A 25,909-nucleotide genomic window follows, 5' to 3' on the forward strand; every position below is an offset into this window, starting at 1 on the left:
GGGACCCCCCTACCAAGCCCTGCCTGTTGTAAGTGGAGGTCAGATGTTCTGTGCAGGCCGCAGCTGCGGGGCAAACCCCTGACCCATTTGCAGTCACAGGGTCACTGCCCCATGGGTGCAGTGGGATGACCTGTTCTCTGGGGGCCCAGGTGATGCTTTGATACACCGTAAGGCATTTTTCACAGTTTGCCCTTCACTTTGGGAGGCTGGGTGGGGGAGTCTGTTCGAAGTGAAGGACACCGCAAGGAACCTTGGGCGGTCTGAAGAAAACTCCTTCCGGCCCCTCTCTGGGCTGGCTGGCTGGCCCTTTCCCACTTTGGATACACTTTATGCCAGGATCAGGCCTGGCTTTTCCTTAGACTTCCCGCATGACCTTGGGCCTGGTTCTGAATCCTCTGGGCCTCAGTTTCTCCATCTGTATATGGGAAGCATTGGGAAAAACGAGCGGAGGGAAGTGTGTGCTTCCCTTCCCTGTCCTGGGCCCTCGCTTTCAGATCACTTGGAGGGCACTCTGGCCACCTTCCCTCCTGCCATTGGGTGTCCTTTGTGAACACGGAGGTGTGCCTGGGGAAAGGCCGGTCCCCCGGGAAGGACGTACTGGGAAGCCAGTGGGTGTGGGTGTGTGAGAATCCTTGGGCAGAGAAGGACACCGCCATGCTGGGCACAGCTGAGTCATGCTGCAGCGGCGCCTTGCCCCAGGGTGCTGGAGCTGGCGCCACCCTGGGTGTGGTCACTGAGCTGTGGCCTTGGGCAGAGCAGGCCTGGGTGGTCTAGGATGGGGTCCTGGATGGTGAGGGGCCAGGGAACTGACTTCTGAGATGCTAAAGCCCCTTGGCCTCCCTCTGGCCTTGGTCAGGCGTCATCGTCCAGGACCATGGTCACCCACACCCTGAGAATACCTTGGGGAGCCAAGGAATCCTGACCTTTGGGCCTGGGAATTGTCGGGGTGCTATAGGAGGGGGACAGGGCCTGGAAGCCAGCAACTGCCTTCAAGGCCATTGGCCCCCAAAAGGCAGGCCAGGAGGCCAGGACAAGGATAAGGCAGAGATGGACATGGCAGTAGGGTGTACCCCTCAGTAAAGGGCCCAAAGTGTGGATATTAGGGGTCCCCTGGGAATTCTGTGACTGGTCTGAGGGGGATTAACGTTGAAGGCAGGGGTTGGAGCGTGGCGTGGCTGGGCACCATGGGGGCTGGGATGTGACTTGCATGGTTCCCCTATTTATAACAAGTGATTCAGTCCTCACTTACTCACCCCTTCCTGAGCCTGCCCCCCTCCCCCGAGCCCTGGGTGGGCAGCGGGGCCCACCCACTTACCAGTGCCCTGCCTCCCTCCAGCCGGGCGCCAACCTCTGAGGGCTGCCCATCGGGCCGGTTGTTATGGTGGCCACGTTGGGCTGGGGGTGAGGGGTGGGGGGCGGGTGGTCAGGCGGCACTTGGCTGGGCAGCCCAGGTTAGCGGCTGGCTCGGGGCCTGGCCTAGGGAGCCTCTGCGGAGAGTCTGGGCCCATTAGGCAAAGCGTTAGTGACAGGCTGGGAGGGCGGGCAGCAGCAGCGGGCAGGGCGGGGCCTGCAGCCCTTGGTATTTTCCGATCCCAGCTGCTCTGAGAGGGTGGAAAGTATTTGGGGACCAGGCTTGGGGGCGGTGGTGGTGGCGCCCCCGGCGGAAGCTGCCCCTGATTCATTCTTGGAGCATGGGGTTGGGGGGGGCAGGCATTACAGAGTATGTCTCACGAGTCCACGCCCTGTCTGCAGAGCGTACTCAGACATACATCCATACATCCATCCATCCATCGGTGTGGCCTGGGGCCTGCTGTGCTCCCTGGGCCCAGGGCCCTTCCTCCCCACAATGCCTCCAGCTGCCAGGAGCTTGGCCCTCCTTGGACACCATCTCCCCAGAGCCTGAGAGACACGCCTATGGTAACGGGGGCCCTGCTTCTGGGCACCTGCATGACGGTGCCCCCTCCACTCGAGAACCAGGCCTTTTGCGCCTGCGGGGATGGGGAGTGGCCTTGGCCCCGGCCCGGGGCTCTGTGCAGGGGAAACCCCACAGGAAACGGGCCTGGCCAAATGGCCGCCCTTCCCGTTCTCGTCCCTGGGACACGAATGTGCTGTCTCACTTCCGGAGGCGGCCCAGGGAGGCCGGCCGCCCTGCGGGGCCTTGTCTGCTCCTGGTTGGTGCCCCTAAACCTTGAGGGAACAGGGCTGGGCTAGGGCCCGACCGTAAAGCGGGTGGCCGGTGTGTATGTATGTGTGTATGTAGGAGGCACAGAGCAGGACACCTCACTCCACCTGTCTCCCAGTGGTGGTCACCACCTACCAGATCTGGACGCTGGGGTCCTACCCGTGTGCAGCGTCTTCCGTGCCATCATCCTTCCTGTTTATGCCTGGTGAATGGTGACAGAGTAGCCCCATCCTAATTATACACAGCACTCGCGGGATCCTTACCATGACATTATCCCTGCTTTGCCGATGGGGAGACGGAGGCCCAGAGAGACTGAGTGACTTGAGAGTCACCCAGCTGGGAAGCTGCAGAGCCAGGGTTCATATGCAGCTGGACTGGCTCCAGAGTTGGGTCTCCTAGCCGCAGGGCTCTCATCACACGGGAGGTCTCTGTTTACTGAACACAGGGCGGGCTTCATGGGCATGTGACCTGTGCCGTTCACAGGGTCACCCGCTACTGAGAAGGACCTGGAGCTTGGGTTCATGCTCTGCTGTCGTCTTGAAATTCTTAATTTGTGAACAAGGGGCCCCAAGTTTTCATTTTGCACTGAGTCCCACAAATTCTATAGGTGGTCTTGGTGCCAGGTACTTGCTAGGCAGCACTCTTGGTGGAACCTCACCATGCTATGTGGTAGAGACTCTTGGCTCCATTTTACAGATGGGGAGACTGAGGCTTGGAGGGCATTTGGGAAACTGCCGAGCTGGAATTTGCACCTCGAGCCTGGGTCCGGTGCTCTGGGGGCATGCGTGCCTCGGGGGAGACCTGGGCGCCCGCTGCCAGCATCCGCTCACTCGGGTGGGGTGCGGGCTGAGGCCTGACCACCAAGGAGACAGGGCCACGCGGGGTGGCCCTGGTGGTTTCCTCCTGCCCTTCAGGCTTCTAGGAAGTGGCGCCAGCTGGGGTGAGATCACTTCCTCACCCTCCTGCCCGCCACCCCCTCAGCTTCCTCTCCCCATGGCCCCAGTTAGCCTGCCCAGGGCTCAGTGGTGGGGGTGGTGAAGAAAGGGAGGGGGGACCTGGCTCTGGGAGCTCCTGCAGCCTCCTTGGCTGAAAGTGACCCTCTGGGTATCTCTGCCTCTCTGGGCCTGGGAGGCATGGCTGGGGCTGGGGGTATCCAGCCTGGTGGTCTAGCTCTCTTTAGTTGCTGCTGCACGTGGGGAAAAAGGGCTTCCCTGCAAGACCTCAAAGGATGGCAGCAAGTGGGGACCTGGAGGGCAGATGTCCTCAAATCTCATTACCTCCTTTTGTCTCTCCTAGGTGCCAGCTGCTGGCCCTGCCCGGTGCCCCCCCACCCCTGTGCCATGGCCGGCTGGGGTTCCTGGGGATGGGATTTGCTGCCTGTCACAAATCACATTGCCAGGGATTTCCAACCGACCCTGAGCCCTGCCTCTGGGGCCACCGCTGTCACTGCTTCCGCTGAGGACACCGACCCAGGGATGGGGACGGGGCGGCAGAGAGGCCTCCACCGCCTGCGTCTGGCCTGGGGAGCAGGGCTTAGCTGCTTGTGAGCAGGTCCACAGCAAGTCGTGTTCACAGTGGCTAAGTTCCGCCCCCCGGGGCCCCGCCTCCTCTGGCCCTGCCACCTCTCCCCTCCGCCTGCCTGTCCGACCTCCGGGCCTCCCTGGGCTCTGCCTCCCGTGCCTACTGAGCTGAAACACAGTTGATTTGTGCAGACTGGCTCAGTTCAGCAGGAACAGGAGTCAAGCCCCCTTGGAGTCTTCGGCCCCTGCCTTCCTTGGGTGGGCCATTCGCCTCCTGTGAGAAGAGATGAGGACCCTGCCCTGGACCTGTGTCTGGAGGAGGAACCTGGGGACGAGTGGAGCCTGGAATGGGATGGGTCAACCCAGCTGTCTGCTGCAGGCCCCCTCCTCCAGTTCTGCACTTGGGGACCCTCACACAGTCCCATCTCAGGCTGGGCTGTGTTCCCAGGGAGGATGGATAGGCAGGCAGGTGGCCAGCCTTTCCATGAAAAAAGGAAGCCAGCTGTGTCCCCGCCTGGCCGACCCTCGGCCCCTCCTCTCCCAAGCTTGGTTGGGGGATGGCTGGCTCGCATCTTCCCAGCAGTCGGTTACCCAAGAGGAAGCTGCCTTGGGCCCCCAGACCGTTAAATGCCAACTCCAGGCTTCCGGAACCAGGCTGGCCTGACCTGAACCTGCCTGGCCCCTTCTCCCTGGGTCTGCGGCTTCCTAACTTGGGGGGGAGGAGCCATGACACCCTCCTGGCACGTGGGGCAGGGAATGAGGTCCCTGTGGGCCCAAAGGACACAAACAGGCCCGCTCAGTCCTTGGGTGGTCCCAGGGCATGGACGCATTGAGACTTTGTCCATCATCAGATGGAATGGGGCTCTTTTGGGGGTGAGACTGGGGAGGCAGTGTGAAGCCCCCCCCCCCGAGTTGTCTCAGTGTACCCCTGTCCCACTGGGGCAGGGGCAGACAGCAGCTTGGGCAAGTCTATGCTGTGTGTCGAGCCTGTTGTCCAATTAAATAAAAGCTGCCCCCTGCCTCATTCCTGAAGGTCTGGTGGTTTGTGATTTATTCTGGCCTCCAACCCTGGAGTTTCTGGCTTTTTGACTGGGGAGGGTTGATTGGTCTGAATTTACTGTCCTGGCATCCTGGGCTCCTGACTTCACAGGATCCCCATCCGCCTGCTCTGAGGAAGGTGATAATTTAGTCACATGGGCGGAAAGGGTGCCCTTGTCATGGAAAGGTGACCTTGAGGAGTGTCCTAGGGACGGGTGTTGACCCCACGTGAAACCCTGGGCTGGAGGGACTGACTTTCAGGGGTGGTGTGGTGACAGGGAGGACTGTTCTTGGAGGGACTTAGATGGGATCATGATGAGGCATGCCCCACATCCAGGGCTGGGCGTGGGAGAGAATGGGACCCCATCTAAGCTGGTGGCTGGGGGTGACCCTAAGGGAAACACTGGACATTTGGGGATAACTGGGACCTGAAGGTTTTGATCTAGTGACATTTGGGGATGACTTAGACATAAGGGACAACTTGGGCTGGGGGTAAGATTTGGGGTGTGCGGTATGTGAGAAGGCTGGTGGGGAACTTGGGCTTGAGGTGTGTATGTGGGCCCAAGGGGGACATCTGGCTGTGACTGGGACCTGAGTCGCGCCCTAGGTCTGTGGGGAACATCTGTAGATGACTTTGAGAGGTGAGGGGCACGGTAAGGGGCACCCCAGGTCTGAGGATGTTTGGAGGGAGCTGGGACCACAAGGGCCAAAGCTGATGTAGAGTGCTCAGAACTGCCACTCCTACCCTCCCAGGCCTCCAGGCGGCACTAAGGAGCGTGCGGGTCAGCGGGGGGTCTCCCTGCACATACCTGCGGGAATACGTGAGGCGGGGCAGGAGGTGGGACCGCCTCCAACTGGTTCCCTCCGGCGCAGGGAGGAGCCACGAACCAATCGCCAGGCCCAGCGCCACCGAAGGCCCGCCCACTGCTGCGCGCGGACCCTCGGCGCCCTCTAGCGCCCGGCTCCGCCCAGCCTCGCTCTGAGCCCCGCCCCTCCGGGAAGCCTCTGTCCTCGCCTGCCCCGGCCCTGACAGTGACCCAGACAGTCTGTCCCTCTGTTCGTCACTCTCTAAAGGCAGGAAGCCAGTAAAGGAAGGCAACCAAGGGCCTTGTTGCCATCCTCCGGATCCTTCACTCTATTTGGGGACTGGGAGCCTCATCCGCGGTGTGGGAGCCCAGACACGCCCCCCCACTGACTTCACCCACCAAGGCCTTGTCTAAGCCGAGTTTCCACCTTTGGGGGGCGTGTCTTCCCCACCCAGCTGCACCCAGCACCTGACACGCACCACCGTCCCGTGCTCAGAAACTTGCAATTAACTCCAATAGCTAGTGCTGGAGCCAGGGCACCCCCTAGTGGCCATTCCCACCGCTGCATGGCCCATGCAGCCCGGGGCGAGCAATCAGTGGCCCTACCCCAGCAAGGTACTAAATCTAGCTCTGTCGCTTTCTAAAACTGAGTGCCCTTTCTTAAACTTTGGAGCCTCAGTTTTCTCCTCTGTAAAATAGGAATGCTAATCCTACCGACTCGTAGCGCTGTTATGACAGGTGTTGTAACAGATGACAGGTGTAAAGCGCAGGTGTCAGCCCCCGGCTTGCTCATAGTGAGCTCTCTTCTCCCTGTCTGCTATCATCCATACTGTCACCACTGGAGGAAACCAGCAGTGGCTCCCATTGCACCCCTCACTTGAAGCTGTACCCAGAGAAGAGGCTGGAGATTTTCTGTGGGGGGGAAAAGGAAGCCCTGGCAGGGGGCCACAATGGTGGTAGGGGGGGGCAGAACACGCCTTAGTCTCAAAATAAAATTAAAAAGAACAAGCTGTGTTCAACCTTTAAAAAAAGGGAAATACAATATATGGTTCAATAAATAGAAAAAAAGTTACAAAATGTGGTAATCTTTGTACTTAATTACAAGAGGAGAAAAGATAGAGGAGGGTGATTGTGGGGTGGGACACTCTCCTTCTCCCTGGGCCAAGGTGGGGGAAAGGGAGGCCAAAGAGAGACAGCAGCTGGGACTTGGGGATGCAAATAGAAAGACAGGCTAGATGGAGAGAAATATGGGAAGGGGAAGTAAGATGAAGGGCAGAGCAGGGAGGCAGAGGATCAGAAAGGGAGAGACAGAGGGCCAAAAAATGCTAAGATGTTGGCCTCTTTCCTTTCTAGATCAGGGGGAAGGGGGGGTCCCTGGCTTGCCTGCGCTTGTATCCCCCACACACACCAGGTTTGGAGGACAGTGTGAGCCTGGCTCGGTTCCTGAGTTGTATGTCCAGTGACTAGCAGGTAGGGGGAGGGACAGTAATGAGCCCCCAGCCCACCCTGGGACCCTGGCACCCAAGGGAATGGGAGTCCTGGCAGGATGGGTGGTGAGGTATGTGGCCGAGGCCTGAAGCCTCTTCAAATCCTTCAGTGGGGGTGAGCCATTGGTCCCAGCTCTGCAGCCTGGAGGGGGCGCAGGCCTGCGGGTGGGACCCCTGAGGCAGTGAGGGGAGGGTACAAAAGGAGTTTAGATGCCCTAAAGCAAGCCCTCCGGGCACCCAGAGTTGGTTGCAGGGAGGGTCTGCTACGTTGACTCTGAGAGCCAGTTTCTGGAAAGTCCTGCCTCCCAGCTCATCCACCCCAGCCCAAGGGAGACCTGTGGGTTTGGGGAAGGAGAGCTTGCCTATTGCTTTTGGGGTGCTCAAGGTGGGGTCATACCGGCTGCACAAGCACACACCCCCTTCCAGGCCTCTGGGTGGTGGTATGGCTTCTGATCCTTGCGTCTTGCACACTCGCTAGGCACGCATGTGCCCTAGGCACGCATGTGGCAGGATGCGACCCCCTGCTTCCCACCTCCTTCTGGGCTTGGAGGGGATGGCAGGCAAGACCACCCAGCTCCAGCCGGGCTCCTTCCCTGACTTAATACTGAAATGCCACATAGGCCTCCAGTGTTGAGGCCCGTGATGGAGGGCGGGTGCCACAGAAGCAGGGGCGAAGGCGGATGTCCCCACCGCCTGCCTGCTGCCCCTCAGCCGAAACGCTCCCGCACCAGGAGCATGAGCTTCTTCTTGCCCTTGTAGGTCTGTTTGAGGTTCTCCAGGAACTGGGCGAACTGCAGGTGCCCATCAGGCGCCAGCAGGAAGGTCTCGCGGGCCTTGCCCAGGAACTCGATGAAGTCGCCGTAGTGCCGCGGGCTGATGTGCGTCAAGCGGGAGTGGCTGGTGGTGATGTAGGCGGCCACCGCCGCGTCCAGCAGCTGGCACAGCGGTGCCCGGTCGGCGCCCAGCGGCTTGGCAGCCCGGCGAGCCCCGAGGGGCCCCAGGCCGGGCGCTGAGAGGGCCCAGCGGCGCAGGATGTCGGAGAGCATGGGCGCGCAGTGGATGCTGCGGATAATGAGGGGGACGATGGCAGAGAGCTCGTGCCGGCCCAGCGAGTGGCTGAGCGAGCAGGCCCAGAGCACGTCGTTGACGGCCGGGTGGCTGTCCTGGTTGAAGGCGATGCTGAGCTGCGCCAGGGCCAGCGTCGCCAGCTTGTAGGCCCGCAGCGGCAGGCCGCGGTGCTCCATGTAGCGGGCCACGGTGAAGAGGTGGGCGTGGCCCAGGCCTCCGGCTGCGGCATCCAGCACGATCTGGTAGGCCGCCTCGAAGGCCGCGTGGTTCTTCTCGCACAGGGTGAGGGCGGGCAGGGCGCAGTTCTGCGGGTCCTTCATGGCGCACTGCAAGGCCAGGGTGCGGGCGCATGCCCAGAGCTCCTCCCGCCGGGGCGCATCCAGCTGCAGCCGCAACAGCGTGGCATGGGTGGTGCCCGTCACTGCCACGATGGTGGCTGCCTCCACCGGTGTGAATAAGGAGTACCAGTTCTGCATGATGTTCATCAGGGCTTGCAGGCCTGTGGGAGATGACAGGGTGGCACTGGTCAGGAATGGGACAGGGGGTTACCCTGTGTGCATGGGTTTACCCTGACCTACTATCCCCACCAGCCAAGGCTAAAGCTGTACCCCCTCTACCGCCACTCTTGGCTTGACAGAAACGTCACTTTACTTTTCCAAGGGAGGAGAGGGCAACTGGGCTGGGTGGGATCTGGGGGGTGGGGGCTAGGCATTGGAGGGATTGTCCCTTCTCCAAGCCACTTTAGCCTAGCCAGACTCCAGGTCTTTGTCCAGCTCGGTCCCCCCTCCCAACATTCCCTCCTGGCCTAGCCCTGAGCACAGGCTGGAGTCGGGGAAGTGGCTCTGCTTCTCCCTCATGCCTGCCCAGTTCCACAGGGAGGTGGGTGGCGGGTCCCCTTGGGGACTCTCACCGACTTCCGTGGCACAGCTGACCAGCCAGCGCACCATCTCTCTCCGACGCCAGGTCATGGTGTTCAGGGTCATCTGCATCACCTGTAGCATGGGATGGGGAGGGGGAGAGAAGGGGGTCACCCAAGCCAGGGCTGGCGTGTGGAAGTGGGGCGGGCGGGGGATCCTTAAGGGCCCCGGGAAACTTGGAAGTTAAGGGCTGAATCAATGAGCCATACAATCTGGGCAAGGGGCTTCACCTCTCTGGACCTCAGCTTCCCCATCTGTAAAATGGAGATAAAAACAGTATCCACCTCATCGAGTTGCGAGAATTAAGTGAAAGTATGTAGGTAAAGCTCTTTGCACGGTGCCTACTTCTTCAAAGTGCTCAGCTGATGCCAGCCATTACTGCTAGTGTTGGTGTTATTCTGAGGCCCCATGGATCCTACCTGGGACCACAAACCAACCTGTCCCTTCTCTTTGGAAAGTTCCATGCTTCCTGTCAGCAGATTTCCCCCTGCAGCCCCAAACAAAGCACCTGCCCTACAGGTCCCGCCTTCTTCAGGTCCCACCCCCAATAAGCACCTTCCTTGCTGGCCTCTCTTCTGAGGCCCCATCCCCAGGTCCTGTCCGGAAGCTTCTAAATAGTGGGTCACCTGCCTAAAGCACCACCCTTATCTCAACTCCCACATGTGCCCCACAATGGCTCCGCCCCCCTCAGGGGGCTGTTCAGAGGCCAATTCTGCCTCCTGCCAGCCCTTTGCTGGCCAGTTCTACCTGGGAAGGTATCACCCGAATCTGTACCTTATTCTGTTACTTTACTTTGGCCACTGTCTGAGGCCCCGCCCCCATGAGCCCCATACCTGTCTATCCCCTCAGGTTGCAACCATGCCTCTGCCTTGCCCTTGCAGCACTGTCCCTCGTCTGGCCCCTGAGGATGGCCTGGACACTCACCTGCAGGCCCCGCCTCCATGACTTTCAACCACAGACCCCACCCTCCAGAGGCGGCTCTTCAATCACAGGACTATCCCCAAGCCCCCAGGCCCTTTTCCCAAGAAAGCTCCTTGCAGGCAGGTTCTGTCCCTTCAGTTTCAGCTCCGCCCACCCGTGGTTCTTATGGCACACCAGCCCCAGGCCCCACTCCCAAGGCCAGCACCCTTAGGTTCTGCTCTCTCTTGTGGCCAGTCCACTCACCTGCATGCTCCGTGACCCCTTTCCTTGTCCTCAGCCACACCCCCAGAAGTAGATTCTCACTTTCAGCCTCTGCTACTGAGTCACTCATTCATAGGCCCCACCCTCACTGGTGACTCCATTCCCTCACTCTCAGGACTTACTCACCCACCCTGCTCCTCTGTAGACCTGCCCGAGAGGTGCCCCTCACATCCAGGCCCTGCCCCCAGAGGCGATGCTTACCCTCAGGCCCCGCCCCTAGAGGCAGACCTCACACTCAGGTCCCACCCCCAAGTGGCCCTCACCTGGCTGGCCCTCAGGCAGCAGCCCCCTGCCCCCATCCTCCCTGCGGCCAGTTACCTGCAGGCCAAGCTCCAGCGCAATGCCCAGCAGTGTGGTGTCTGGTGGTGCACTGGCCGGCGTGGCAGTCTTGCAGGCGTCCTGCGCCAGCTTGAAGAGCAAGGCTGGAGAGTGGATGTTCTGCTGGATGGAGCCCAGCACTGCGTGCAGCCACTTGGGGTCTCCTGGGGTTGGGGGAGGGACAGAGGATATTGTGGGCATACCCAGCACCAGCCCCTGCTGCTGCCTGACCTGCTCACACTGGTTCCTCTACAAATGTGCAAATGTGTGAATGTGGACGGTGAGGCACCTGGCAATGGTTCTATGAAGACCTAGACCACTCTTGGCACTCCCCTTTTTCTCTCCTCTGCCCCTTCCTCTCCAGTGGGAGGAAGCCACCCAGGGACCCACTGGACCCCTAACTGTCAAGGGCACCGATTCTGGACCCAGATGCCTGGGTCCAAATACCTGCCACTCACAAGCTGTGTGACCTTGAGCAAGTCGCTTCACCTCTCTGTACCTTGGCTGCCCCATCTGTACAAAGGGTAATACTAATGCAATGGTACGTGTCTCACAGGGCTGCAGTGAGCCCATACTTGTAAAGGCCTTAACGTGGCAAGAGTTACACAAATGTGAGCTTTTATTACTATTATTATCATTGGCCCAGATCCTACAATTCTGTTACTCTGCTCCAGCCACATCAGCCTCCTCTCTGTTCCTCAAACATAACCAGGCACAGTCCAGCATCAGGGTCTTTGCACTGGCTGTTCCCTCTGCCTGGAATGCTCTTCCCAGATGCTATGGACTGAACTGTGTCCTCCCCAAAATTCACATATTGAAGCTCTAACCCTCCAGCGTGATAGTACCTTTGGGAGGTAATTTTGTTTAGATGAGGCCATGTGGCTAGGATCCCCAGGATGGGATTAGTGTCCTTATAAGTAGAGGAGAAGACCAGAGCTCTCCCTTTCTCTGCCACGTGAGGAGGCAGTAAGAAGGCAGCTGTCTGTAAGCCCGGAAGAGAGCCCTCACCAGGAACTGACCATGCTGGCACCCTGATCTTGAACTTCCAGTCTCTAGAACTGTGAGAAAATAAATTCCTGTTGTTTAAACTACCAAGTCTATGGTATTTTGTTACGGCAGCTGAGCTAAGACACCAGATACTGGCATGACTCCACCTTCACTGTCAGGTCTTGGCTTAAGTGTCAACCTGCTTTATTCCCCTCCTTATCACTTATTACCTCTCACTGCATAAGTATCTTCTTTACCTTATGTATTGTCTGTCTGCCCTCACTAGAATTAACACTACAGAGCACAGGATTTGGGACAGTTTTGTTCGCTGCTGCAAGCTCAGCACCTGGGACAGTGCCTGGTACATATAGAAAGTGCTCAAGGAGGGACTTCCCTGGCAGTCCGTGGTTAAGACTCCACGCTTCCACTGCAGGGGGTGTGGGTTTGATCCCTGGTTGGGGAACTAAGATCCCACATGTTGTGTGGGGTGGCCAAAAAAAGAATGCGCTTAAGGAAAACTGTGGGTGGGATATGGTAAAAGGATAAAAAGCAGGCAGGAAGGAATGAGGGAAAGGAGGGAGGGGAGTAAGGTAAAGGAGGACAGGGGGACGGGGGTGGGGGGCAGCCGCTGTCCTCACCCTTGGCGGCGGTCAGCATGGCGGAGGCCAGTTCACACTGGCGGGTCTCCAGATGGCCGAGGATGAACCAGCGGGGGAAGCGGTTGCTCACGATGGAATCCAGTGGGTTGCCGTGAGGTTCTCCAGCTGGAAACGCTGTCTCCAGTATGGGCAGCCTGTGGTGAGGAGAGAAGCAGCCCTGCCCTGAGACAAGGCTGGAGTCTCCATCCTCTCTAGGAGAGAAAGGCTTCCTGCCTCAGCCAGAGCCTACCCTCCTAGGCCAGCAAATCTCTGGGCATCCAAAAAGATGGAGGATGTATGTTCAAGATGTTCACGGCAATATAAAATAGATAAATAAGGACCTGCCATATAGCACAGGGAACTCTACTCAGTACTCTGTAATGACCCATATGGGAAAAGAATCTAAAAAAGAGTGGATACACGTATTGATATACGTATAACTGATTCACTTTGCTGTACACCTGAAACTAACACAACATTGTAAGTCAACTATATTCCAATAAAAATTTTAAAAAAAGATGTTCATTGCAGTGTTTATACCCATCACTGTGGGGTTGATTAAATAAATGATGCTCTATTCACGCACCAAGGGCTGATAAAGAGGTAAGGGGATTATTTGTGTCTTGATGTGGTCCCACCCCTTGCTCACTCTGCTCCAGTCACTGTCCCCCTTGACATCCCTCACATACCACCAGGCACAGCCCTACCTCAGGGCTTTTGCACGAACTGTGTCCTCTGCCTGGAACACTCTCCCCTAGACATTCTTGTGACTCCCCCTCACCTCTTTCAGGTCTTTGCTCAAATGTTTTTCAATAAGCTCTTCCCTGACATGCCCAACACATGGGAGAGTGCAACTTCCTACTCCCAACTCCTTCCACCCCTTTCTTGCATGTCACTGTCTGACATACAGCATAGTTTACCTATAAAATTTATTTACTGTCTCTCCCTAACTACAAGGTCAGCTCCACGAGGGCAAGAATTTTTGACTATTTGGTTCACCGACACTGCCTCTCCAGCACCAGAACAATGTCTGACACACAGCAGGTAAACAACAAATGTTTGTTGAATGACTCAACGTCCCCCCTAAGATATTTTGTTCAGCAGCTCACTGTTTACATGCATTCTGTGCTAAGAAAGTTTTTCAAAGCTGTTAAATGTAATCAATAGCATGGAATAGGAGTCAAGACCGTCCTGGTTCCAAGTATCTAAATGACTTTGCTACATAATTCGGGACACACCTTAAGCCTGTTTATGTGTAAAATGGGGGTAAACATACTTATTTCACTATGTGAGTCACAGATTTAGATCGGGGGGGTCAGCACCTTTTTCTGCACAGGGCTGGACAGCCAATATTTTCAGCTTTGTGGGCCATTTGGTCTCTGTCACAATTGTCACTGTTGTGTAAAAGCAGCCACAGACAATAAGGAAATGAGTGAATGGTGCTCTGTGCCGATAAAACTTTATTTCTGGATGCTGAAATTTGAGTTTCACATACTTTTCATGTGTCACAGAATATTGTTTTGAGTTTTTTCCAACTATCTCAAAATACAAAAACCATTCTTATCTCATGGGCTGCACAAAAACAGGCAGCGGGCCAAATCTGGCCCATGGGCTGTAATCTGCTGGCACCGGCTTAGAAAAAAGTCGAGCACATGAAAGAGTGTTCTCTAAATCATGGCTCTTAACAGATTATTCTTTCCAAATATTCTGGAAAAATGCACTCCGAATTGTTAATAGGTGCCTCTGGAGAATAGGATCAGAGGATGGGGGACAGATTTCACTTTATTTGTTGGACATGGTTCACTAGAGACAGGGCCTTTTAAAATTCTGCTTCTATGATTTGCTGTCGCACATGGGAAATAACCCGGTTATTCATTGCAACATCTTTTTGGAAACAGTGTAAATGTCTATCAGCTCCAGATTGGTTTTTTCCTGGTGTATCCCTACAGTGGTTCACATGCTATGTGACAGGATATAGCTTTTAAGATGCAAATGTTCAGTGAAAACAAGGTGCAAAGAATAGGTGCGGTATGTGTCATGGAGTAAAGGAGAACCAACTTTTCATTTTCAGATTATGGGTTTGCAGAAATATGGACTCTTGCAGTATAGATGAGAAAGTGGTACCACTGCTTGCCTCCAGAGAGCTTTGGGTAAGTTGGGACAAACCTGCCTAGAAAAGGACTCTGAATTCTGTGTCATGTGGATATTTCTCAAATTCAAAATAACATGACATTTCTAGTGTGTAATCAAGAGCACAGGGCAGTCTGGAATGCCCGGATGAGGGAGGTTGAATGAACCAAGCTGTGAGTTCAGGCAGAAGGATGTGGCTCCCAGTAGCCTCCCATTCCCCAATCCTGCCCGGCCCAGTGGGAGTCCCCAGCTGCCTCTCCTCACCTCATGGCTCGCAGCGCGAGGCGGTAGGCCAGGTCGGGGTCGTAGGGCAGCAGTGCAGTAAACAGGTAGCGGGCACAGGTGTGCATGGGCACGCTCTCGCGGAACAGCACTTCTCCAAAGCCGCTGAAAGGACCCCCTGCAGGGGCAGCCTGAGCTCAGCCTCAGGGTGTGGGCTTGCACGGCCCCTCCCCAGGTCTCCCCACACCCCAGGCTCTGAGTGTGGGATGGGCAGACTCAGGATAGAGTGGCTGGGGCTAGAGAGGTCCCGGGGGTAGGAGCACAGGACTAAGATTGAGACAAGCACTGTAAAATCCACAGAAAAGAGACCCTGGGCACCCCTGGAGAGGGGGCAGGACTCAGATGCAGGGTGGGGCCAGAGGGTGGAGGTGGGGCTGCACCTGCTCCAGGGGTGTGGCCAAGCCCGCTTCCTTTTGCAGTAGGGGAGGGGCCTCACAAGGCAGGACCGTGGGCAGAGCCAATCAAAGTCTAGCTGGGCATCAGCGACTAGGCTCATTGGCTCCAAAGTGGGCAGGGGGTGGGGGGGGTGGGGCCTCATCACTCGAAGCCGTTATTGGCTGCCAGCACTGCTGGGGGCGGGGCCAAGGTCTGGAGCTCACCTTTTAGGAACTGCCAAGGTATGGAAAGGCAGTAAGGACAAGGAGGAGGAGCTAGGGGCGGGGTCTCCCCATCCCGCAACAACCAGGCCACTACAGTACAGAGGCAGGACCCTATCTTTCAGGAACGGCCAGGCTAGCAGTGGGGCCTCACCTTCCAGCAGCTGTTCCGCCTGCTTGCGCAGCACCTGCACCAGCCGCTCGTCCAGCTCCACCTCCTCCAGCAGGGCCAGCAGCTGCTCCTCGTTGCGTACCACCTTGTCCTGGGCATACAGCCCCTCGGGCAGGGCCCGCTGCTGTCCCAGGCCCAGCAGTGCCACCTCTAGCGCCATTGCCAAGTAGGACTCCCCAGGGCTCCCAGGCACCGGGACGTGCTGGTAGGCCACCTTCCGCTTCTCAGGGCCTGATTCTGCGGGAGAAGGACACCAGGGCAGCTAGAGGGGAACCCCTTTTCCTGGGACTCCAGTGGTCCTTGACTTTAAACATGGACACTGTGTGTGGGGTGGGGGGGAGGTTTAGGGAGAGCCCGGCCGCTTCCGCACACACCAGGGGGTGGGGCCCACCTTCCAACAGCAGATAGGCCTACGGTGGCCTCCCTTTCAGAAGCTAAGCCTCTTGGCACCTGGCACTGGCCGAAGGGTGTGGCCAAGTGTAAGGGCGTGGCCTCGCTTTCTAGGGGTACTGGGCAAGAGGGCATGGCCAAGAGGCGGTGATTTTCCCATCTCCTCAAGGGACCCCCAGTGTGGGTACCTGGGTAAATGGCAAGGGTCTCCTCCTCTAGGTGACAGGCCTCCAAGAGTGCCCTGCAGAGGCAGCCAATGGGGTCCAGGGGGTGGCCCACCCATCCTTCCATGTTGGTGATGCAGGTGGAGCCTTTCTGCAGTAGCTCTGCACGTAGGAAGAGAAGGCTCAATGCCCAGCCCCCCTCCACCAAGCCCCCAGGGGGGGCTTCCTCTCCCTGAACCCCAAGCCCAACCTCCCAGTGCCCACTCACCATCTGCCCACCCAGCACCCTTTTCTCTGCCCCTTGAGCTCTGCAGCAGCTCTCACCTCCATGGCCCTGGCCTCCTGTCCCACACCCAGACCCAGGCCTGGCTAAACTGGGTGCTTTCTAAAACATCCAACCAGTGTCGTTCCCCTCCTTATAACCCTTGATCCTTCCCACCTCTCTCAGGCCCAGCCAGCCTTCAGGGCTCCCAAGGACTGATATGAAAGTTTCCCTGGGGTGGTCACCCACCCCACCTGGAAGCCCATCCTCCAATCTCCTCCCACAAGCCGTGCTCTCCCTTGCCTCTGGGCTCCTGCCTGTGCTGTTCCTTCTAACTGGAACATTGTTGCTCCCTCCTCTTCTCCTGGGAAACTCCTAAACATCCTTAAGATCTCAGCTTAGCTCTCACCTCCTCTGGGGGGGCTAACCCTATGCCTTGAGGCTAGGTCAGGGGTCTGCTCAGATCCCAATGCCCCCATTTCTCCCCCATTACACCCTGTATTCAATTTCCTGGTAACTGACCCATCAACTCAACTCCATCACCCAGAGAACACAACTGGTAGCCTCTCTCCTGTCCCCCCATATCTAGTCCACAAACGTGTCCATTTTTGGGCCAACACAGTGTGAGTTTTTGTTTTTCCTAATACAATTTTCAAATTGTTGCCCATATTGAAAAAAATCAGTAAATTCCACATTAGATAATCTGGACTTCTGGCTTCTCTTGAAAAATCAGAAGATCTGGCCACACGGGGTCCATGTTCCTGAAAGGCACGTGGCTAGATCTATAGAAACTACATTTCCCAGACTTCTTTGTGTGAGGTGTGGAAGGTGGGAGAGAATGAGGCCATTACTCTCCTGCAGTAGCTGTGAGCAGGTGTGTGGCTGTCTGCAGGGCACAGACATGAGGTTTGCCAGCAGGTTCTGGGTTGTCCTCTTGGGAACTGCCCTGCCCCCCTGTGAGGGCTACAGCCTGCTGAACCTCCTGTGCTTCTGAAGTTCAAGTGTGTGAAGCCAAGCAGGGGCTTCCCTGACTTTCAATCCTGCGGCCCTTCCAGTGGTTTTGAGAATCCTCAATCCCCTGCATTAAATTTTTTCTGCTCAAGACACCTGGAGTGGTCTGTTTTCCTGTTGTACCCACAGACTCTCCAGGTTGCCACAGCCCCCAGCTGTTGGCATTTGTGTCTGCAGCCCCAGGACATGATGATAATATTGGTGCCCACCTTTTTTCTGCTGCTTGTAGGTCTCAAGCTGATGTCGCCGCTGCAGCCGGAGTGTGTTGACTATGGCGCCTGCCAGTCGCAGGGCCTGGCGGGGGTATCCGTGGGCCCTCAGGGTGTCCACACGTGCACAGGCAGTGGGGAAGGGCTCGCCCAGCCAGAGTGGGCGGCCCTGGGGGTCAAAGGTTGGCTTGTCACCACCCCCGTTGCTTGTGAGGCTGGGGCCATAGGAGTCGCTGGCCAGGATCCTCTGCAGGTGGGCGTCACTCCAGTGCAGCGACCCAGCCTGCAGGGCGCGGCCAAACACGGTGTGGCGGGAACCTGCAGCCTCCACCTCCTCCTCCTCCTCCTCCTCCTCTGGGCCTGTGGGAGAGGCGCCCAAATGCAGCCCCATGAGGGGGGCCCTAGCAGTCAGGCGCTGGTCGGCTCTGCCCCACTGAGTGCCAGCTTGGTGCTAGGCTCCAGGTGCAGCGATGAGTGTGTGTTATGTCCCCAAATCCTTCTTTTAGAGCGGGGTGTGTGTGTGTGTGTGTGTGTGTGTGTGTGTGTGTGTGTGTCAGTGGAGATATTCCTTCATATGAATGGACAACTGATCTTGAACAACTGTGACTCTCTGTCCATCTTTCTCCCTCCACACTCCAGTTTTTCCTCTCCTTCTCTATCTTTCCCTCTCCCTCTCTCCCTCCATCTCTGCCTCTCTTTACTTGTCTCTCTCTTCTCAATACCTGTTTCCTTTTCTGTTTCCCCTACCCCCTGCCCGATTCCTGCCTCCATGGCCAGAAGGAGACTGAGTCAGGAGACCAGCCCACAACTATAGGCATCTTAAGGATTTCACATCGCTGTCCCTCGGGCTGCCTGCTGCCCCCTGCCCTGGGCACTCCCTCCCGGCTGGGAGGCAGGCAAGGGCTGGTCCCCCCTGCCCTGCCTCCATTTTCCCCCAGAGCGCCATGATGGGGTGGCTGGGCCACAGGCAGTAGTGATGGTTTGTTGGGGGGAGTGGCGGGGACCCCTCTCCTACCTGGGCTGAGGGCTACAGTGGGCTGCAGGCTGGGCCCATCAAAAGAGTAGTTGCCTTCTTCCAGTGGGCACACGTCCAGCTTGTCCCACTTGCTAAGCATCTGGAGCCAGCTCGTCCGCTCCTCTGGTTTGCAGTGGGGGCTCAGGACGATGCACACCCACAGGGCCCCTGGGGAGACAGGGCAGCAAATGTGGGCACGGGGGAGGCTCAACACTCATGCAACAGGAGCAGCACGCACTTATGGAGTGCCTGCTGTGTGCTGGGCGCTGGGCGCTGCTCAGCCCTCACCTCTGGCCTCTGAGGGTGCAATTCATCATCTCTTCACTTTACAGTCCAGAGAGGTAAAATCACTTGCTCAAAGTCACACAGCTGGGAAGCCAGAAGTTAGGACTCAAACCCAGACTACTGGATTCCTTTTGCAAAAAAAGTTTTTTTCTATAGCACTTATCACCATCTATCGCAGGGGTCAGCAAACTACCACCCGTGGAGAAAATCGAACCCGCTACGTGTTTTTGAATGGCCCGTAAGCTAAGATTTATTTTTACATTTTTAAATGGTGGAGGGGGTGGGGAATAAATAAAAAGAACATTTTGTGACTTGTGAAAATGATTTGAAATTCAAATAAATAGTGTCTGTAAATACAGTTTTATTGGAATGCTACCACACCCACTTTGTCATGTGTGTCTGTGGCTGCTTTTCTGCTACAACAGATAAAATCGAGTAACAGCGACAAAAACCAAATGGCCTGAAAAGCCAAAACTATCTGGCCCTATGGAAAACGTGTTGACCCCTGGTCGAATGGGCTTGTGGGATTTTCTTGTCCGTCTGCCCTACTAGGTGTCAGCTCTCTGAGGACAGGTATTTAATCTCTCTTATTTCTTGCTGTAGTCCCAGCGCTCACTACAGTGCCTCGTACATTGGCGGTGCTAATGAATGAGGAAGGATTCACGGGCAAGACCCTAATCTCAGGTGGGCAAGACCCTAATCTCAGGTGGGCAAGACCCTAATCTCAGGTGGGCAAGCCTGGGTGCCTGCCGCACTCCGGGGTCTGGGACTTACCCAGCTCATCCCACAGCTGGCGGCACTTGTCCGTCATGCCGGCGCCCTGTTGCCGCCACAGGGCCAGGCGCGGATCCTGCAGGAATTGCTCAGTCATGAGGATCAGCATGCGTGCGCCATTGGAGTCCCGCATTCGCAGCATCTCCCGCACCTGCGCCGGACCAAACGGTGAGGAGGGGCGGGGCTCTGGCACCCAGCAGTCTAGTCCCGCCCCCCTGTGCCCGCCCAGCCAGCACCTTGCAGAACATGGAGCGCAGCTGCTGGCTGGCGCCATAGTAGCCGCCGTTGGAAAGCAGCTGCTTCACCTGCTCCTGGATCTGCTCCTCGTCCAGGTGCCAGCAGTTGGCGTCCTCGATGCCCGCGCCCGCCGTGGGGTCTGGGGCACCTGTGGGGAGGGAGGGACGGCTGAGGCTGGGGCTGGGGGGAGGCGGTGTCTGTCATCCAGTCCTTCAAATCACCCAAACCATCCCAGAATTCCATCCGTCCCACCTGAAAACCCATCCATCCACCCACCCATCATCTTACCCCAAACATCACCTACCCATCCATTTAAACCACTCAACCATCTGTCCACACCCCCATGCCATGCCATGCATCTTTCCATCCACACATCATAACCCTTAGCACACCTACCTACCCCATTAGACCATCATCCACCCTGCCCATAACTCCCACCTACTCACATCTATATACCCATCCCACCAGTCCATCCATCCACCTACCCACCCCATTTGTCTTTCCAACTCATCTGTACTAACCACTCAAAATACCCACTGACCTATTCATCCACTGACCTACACAACTCTGCTATCCATCTATCCAATGAACCCAAACTTTCCAACTATTCTTTCCCCACCAACCACCCTTCATATGTATCTCCCCAAACACCCACCAGCCCATTGGTCCATCCATACATCCTATATAAAACACCCACCTACTTGATCCATCCATCATGTTAGTCCTCACATAAGAACATTCATGCACGCATCAACTCACCCTCAATCCATGCACCCCTTGGTCCTTCCAGTCTTCCACCAACCCCATCTGTCCACTACCTCAAACTCCCCAATCAAAGCCCATCCCATCCTACCCTACCACCAATTACCACCAACTCCCTATTCACCTATCATCCTAGTAAATCACCCATCCACTCATTCCATCCATTTTTCCACACCAACAGTTCACCCCAACACCCCATCATGAACACCTTCTATATCCACCCATAGCCACCCTCAAATATCCATTCATGCCTCAACCCACTATGCATCCGTCTACTCACCCACCATCCTACTGCATCCTTCCATCATTATAGTTAAGCAACACTTGTAGCTCCAAACCACCCCAGAACTCATAACACCTCCTGGTCTATCTCCTACCCTATCCCACTTCTGACACCCACTAATGTCCACACATACTCCTTATGACCTCCACACACCCATACTCAGGCCTGCTCCTGTGATCTTGAGACACCCCCACCCTGGGGCTGGATCTTCCCACTGGCTGATTTCTTGACCATTCATCTACCCAGGGCCAGATCAAATCCAGGATCTGCCACTTACTGAGGTGTGTGATCCTTTTTTTTTTTTTATAACATCTTTATTGGAGTATAATTGCTGAGGTGTGTGATCTTGACCTCATGCAGTGGTGCTCCCCCACCCCTGCTCATGGATCAAGGGTACCTCTGGGTTTTTTTTGGCCGCACCACGTGGCTTAGGGGATCTTAGTTTCCCAACCAGGGATTGAACCTGGGCCGCAGCTGTGAAAGCACTGAGTGCTAACCACTGGACCACAAGGGAATTCCACAGTCAGGGGTACCTTTGGATGCTGTGACAAATGCCTGTGGCACAGCAAGCGAGATGGCTGTGAGCTGGGGCCTCACTGCCCCATCAGACCTTGGGGCGCCCTTACCATGCACCAGGTTGATCTCGGAGCCCAGGAGGAGGATCTCGTCCGCCAAGCGCTGAGCAGTGGGCAGCACCTCAGTGTGGTGGGCACTGATGAGGTACTGCACGAACTTCTGCAGCTGATCCCGGTTCATCTGGGAGAGTGTCTCGGAGATGGGTAGCCGCAGCTCCACCTGGCGGGCATGCCGAATGCGATACAGCGACAGGGCCACCACATGAGCACAGTAGAAGAGGTCTCGGTTGTCGCAGCCGCAGCTCACGGATGTGATCTTGCAGCGGTCAAAGCTGATGGAGACATGGTAAAGGCGCTCGGGCTCTCCAGGGCCCCCTGGCTCCCGGATATTTCCGCTCAGGTGGAACCCTAAGACCAAAACCAAATTGTCACTGCTGTGTCACCCCAGAGATGGGTAATCTTTTCCATGGTGCACAGCAAGACCAGGTGCAAATCCCAGCTGAGTAACCTAGCACAAGTCACTTAACCTTGCTGTGCCTCAGTGTCCACGTCTGTGAAATGGGAACAAATAGTAACATCCTCCTCATGCGTTTGTAATGAGGATGAAATGGGTTAATATTGGCAAGTGCTTAGAACACTGTTGGCGGATAGTAAGTGCTAAATAAATGTTTGTTCTTCTTCTAATTCTGAATAATATTATTACAGCAATGCTGTCGAAGATGATTTTCTTAGCCCTTGGGTAATCATGGATACAGCCCAGGCTCCAGGTGCCCTGTCCCTTCCTGGGAAGATACCAGAGATACTTGGGGGGCGAGGGATTGAAGTGGCCGGCCAGGGGCCAGGTCACCCCATCACCCCCACCCCTCCCTGGCCCCTGGGGAGCCCAGATGCCAGGCTCATCCGACTGGTTGGGCAGCTCAGGCCCCAGCTGGCCCTGGCTGCGTCATGCAGGGAGACGGCGGCTTCCTCATACCGGCTGGAGGTGGCCGAGCCTATGGCCAGCTGGGTCATGTCCAGGCAAGGGGGCCCCCAGGCTGACAGGGTTCAGAGAGGGTCATCTTGGCTGAGCCCCTGCCTCCAGCTGGGAGACATGACCTGCCCCCATGGGAGGTATGGCATTCCAGGGCTTACCTGCCTTCTGGCTCAACCTCTACTGGTTCCCTTCTCAGCCCTGCTGCCTGAGGTCTAGAATCATCTTTCATGGCTAGCTCTAAACCTCCACCCCTTCCCCCCACCGGGACCCTGCTGCCTGGGGTTTAAGACCACTCCTCACAGATGATCCCCAGCTTCCACCCTAGACCCCACGGAAGCCTCGTTGCCTTAGGTCTGAGACCATTCCTAAACCTCTGAACCCAACCTCCACCTGAGTCTTTCTGCCTGACGTCCAAGACTGTCGCTCATCACTGGCTCTAAAACGTTGCCACTCTCACCGAGGACGCTGCAGCCTGAGGTCTAGGATCATCCTTACCTCTGGCTCTAAATCTTGGACCCAGAGCATCCCTGGGTCCCTCTGTCTGAGGTCTGGAACCTCCTCTCACTTCTGGTTTACAATCACTCCTCAAAACCACTGCCTCGGGCTTCCCTGGTGGCGCAGTGGTTGGGAGTCCGCCTGCCGATGCAGGGGACACGGGTTCGTGCCCCGGTCCGGGAAGATCCCACATGCCGCGGAGCGGCTGGGCCCGTGAGCCATGCCGCTGAGTCTGCGCGTCTGGAGCCTGTGCTCCGCAACAGGAGGGGCCACAACAGTGAGGGGCCCGCGTACCGCAAAACAAAAACAAAAACAAAAAAAACCCACTGCCTCGGCCCTGCCTTCTTCCCTGCTCTCCCCCCTATCCTACCACCTCTACCCCTATGCCTCAACTAGGCTGACTGAGGTCAAGGCAGATCCCTGATCTTGAGCTCATAATATCTTGTACAACCCTCCCTGGGCATCAAAGCCTGACATTTGGAACCTCCCCCAGCCCTCCATGTCTGCTTTGGACCCCCTGGCCTCCCTGGCAGGGGTAGGGGGCAGGCACTTACCCACTTGCAGCACACGATCTACGGCCCCGCTCTGTAGCAGGTGCAGTCCACGGGTGAAGGGCACCCGGGCATCGTGCTCGCCCTCCGGGGGCTGGTAGCCCAGTGATGAGTACATGCATATCTCCCGCTCGCTGCGTGGAAACGACCAGAACACGATGCGCTTCTGGACCGGCTCTGGCACCCGGGAGAACCGCTCCTCAACCTGTGGGAAGGCCCGGTGTGTTAGAAACCCTGGCGCTTGAATCCTGGCTTTGCTGCTTACAAGTAGTATGACCTTGGGCAAGTCACTTTGCCTCTCTGAGCTTCGTTTTTTCTCGAGTGTAAGAAGATGTTAAGAGCACCCACCTTCTGGGTGTCATGAATATTACATATGCACTAATATATGTACAGCGCTTACAATAACACCTGGCCTATTGTTAGTGTTCTGGAACTTTCTGCGGCTTCCCTCCTGGATGTCAGGTCTCAGGGTCCTAATGTAAGGTAGTCTCACCTCTCAGGCTTTGAGGGGGGATGACGAAGGAAGACAAATGTGATAAGAAGACCAGTGATCAGGCCTACATGTTCTTAGCCTACATTGTGCTAAATGCTTTATGTGTGCGATTTCCCTTAATTCTCATAGCAACAACCCAGTATTTTTGCAGCCTGGGGAATCTGAGGCTCAGAGGCGGAGTGAATTCACTTGTTCAGGGTCCCACAGCTGGTGAGCTCCAGCTCCCAAGACAGGCTCTCTGCTCCAGCTGCTAAGGGTTCTCAGGAAGGGAGGGGTGTCCTGCCCACCCCTGGGGGCTTTGGGCAATGAACTGATCTGGTTGAGCCTGCGTTCCAATCCAGGCTTGCTACTCACTGGCTGAGTATCCTTGGGCAAGTTTCTCAACCTCTCTGTGCCCCAGTTTCCTCAAAGAAGGAGAACAACTCCCAAAAGGCTGCAGAGGATTCCGTGAGTTTCTGCAGGGCAAGAGCTTTCCTAGGGCCAGACCTGCCCAGGGCAGGTACATGGGAGCCCTGGAGAAGGTTTTAGGATTACTCTGGGGGGGTCTCACACACAATGAAGGGGCAGGGACCTTTCAGAGCCCCCAGTCCTAGGTTTGAAAGGGAAGTGGGAGGACCAGTGACTGGCCCAGGCCTCGGGGACAGTTGGCAGATGACTAAGGAGGGATTTTCCAGGCCATGAATCAGAGCCCGCCCCATCCACACTTGGCCCAGACCCATCAGTCTCAGCAGACTCACTCTGGAGAGGCCAGGGAGCAAAGAAAGCCCCCCAAAGCCAAACAGAGGACAGGGCCTGTGGGGGCTAAGGAAGGCTTGCTCAGGTCCTGGCCACAACCCAGCTCCTTGGGGACCCACACTGAGGCTGGGAAAGGGGACTTTGCCCAGCCCTGGGGCATCCTGGCAGGGCCCCCCAGAAGTTATAGGTGCAGGATTCCAGGTGCACCTGTCCAGGTACCGAAACCCAGGCCCCACACCTGCTGCCAAACTCTGGAAGGACTGAGATGGCTGGGGGGCAAGGGGAGAGTGAGCATGGGGTAATGGGGAGGGGGGACTCTGACGATGGGGTAATGGGGAGGGGGGACTCTGACGATGGAGTAATCTCTGCAGCCAGCCAGGAGGGGCTGGGCAGCCCCAGGTGGGAGGTAGTTCCAGAATTACTGAGGGGTGTGTGAGTGTTAGTGCCTGAGGGAAGGATCTGCAGGAGAAGAAGGGGGTCCCCATGGGACAGGTAGGTTCTGGAGGCTGGATACAGGGATTGGAGACAGAAAGGGGTGTCTTGGGGCTGGGATCTATATAAGTGGGGGAGTCCTCTACTGGGGGTGTAGGACAGAGATCTGCTCTGTTCCCAAGTGGGGGCGGGTTGTAGGAGTTGGAGAGAGGAGTGAGGATTGAATGGGGTGCCCTAATTGGGAGATGAGGATAAGGTGGGGAAAAGAGAGGTACCCAGAGTTGTGAGAGGACCATGGGGCAGGAGGAGAAAAAGTGTCCCGAGTTGGGATCTGGGGCACTGAGGGAACCCCTGGGTCTTGTGGGCTGAAGGGCAGAGCTGCTGGGGAAGGGATGGGGGTGAGTCATAGGGTTTGAAGGAGTGAAATGGGAGGATGAGGGGATGTCTCGGGCAGAGTTAAGGATCTTGGAGGAGATCTCTGGGGGTGTCTCCGATGGAGGCAGGTCCGGAGGCTGGAATCTGGACAGGGGGAGAATGTATGTCGGGGACGGGGCTGGGAGTGGGTCCCTCCCCACCGCACTCCTCGGTCACCTGCTCGAAGGCCCAGCTCTCGGCTACTCGCTTGGCGCTGAGGTCCAGCAGCGCTTCGGGTCGGCCCCGGCCGCGCACTGCCCCGGCCCCGGCGTCGCGCTCCTCCGGTCCCGCGGGGCAGTCCCGGCTCCGCTTGGCCGCGGGGGGGTCCATCCGGCCTGGCCGGGGCCGGGGCGGGGCCTGTGTGTAGGGGGGGGGGTCGGTCCGACGCCTACTCCGCCTCACCGGCTCCCGCGACCCCTGCCCGCCTTCCTGTCCTTCGTCCGCGCTCGGCCGCCCCGGTACTCGCTCCGCACCCACCCCCGGGCCGGCGGGGTGATGCGGCCCCTTTAAGACCCTTCACAACAAT

General features: G+C 57.1%; 1 protein-coding gene across 2 annotated transcripts; it reads right to left on the minus strand.

The window, feature by feature from the left end:
• Positions 1–5,766: 5,766 nt before the first annotated feature.
• Positions 5,767–25,909, minus strand: ZSWIM4 (zinc finger SWIM-type containing 4). 2 transcript variants are annotated; one of them, XM_029219215.1, is made up of 14 exons: positions 25,561–25,909; positions 23,313–23,514; positions 21,342–21,698; positions 19,670–19,818; positions 19,434–19,584; positions 18,375–18,542; positions 17,360–17,719; positions 15,902–16,039; positions 15,306–15,560; positions 14,538–14,673; positions 12,144–12,298; positions 10,519–10,682; positions 9,012–9,093; positions 5,767–8,600 (listed from the first exon to the last, which is right to left on the minus strand). In XM_029219215.1, the coding sequence occupies exons 1-14, from the start codon at positions 25,711–25,713 to the stop codon at positions 7,741–7,743; spliced, it is 3,330 nt and encodes a 1,109-aa protein (XP_029075048.1). In that variant the 5' UTR covers positions 25,714–25,909; the 3' UTR covers positions 5,767–7,740. The 2 variants fall into 2 exon arrangements, with proteins under 2 accessions (XP_029075048.1, XP_029075049.1); XM_029219216.1 differs by lacking the exon at positions 17,360–17,719 and having other exon boundaries at positions 25,561–25,886.

This window comes from Monodon monoceros, unplaced genomic scaffold (assembly GCF_005190385.1).
Source record: "Monodon monoceros isolate NGI ecotype Baffin Bay Population unplaced genomic scaffold, NGI_Narwhal_1 Super_Scaffold_12, whole genome shotgun sequence".
NCBI classification, from domain to species: domain Eukaryota; kingdom Metazoa; phylum Chordata; class Mammalia; order Artiodactyla; family Monodontidae; genus Monodon; species Monodon monoceros.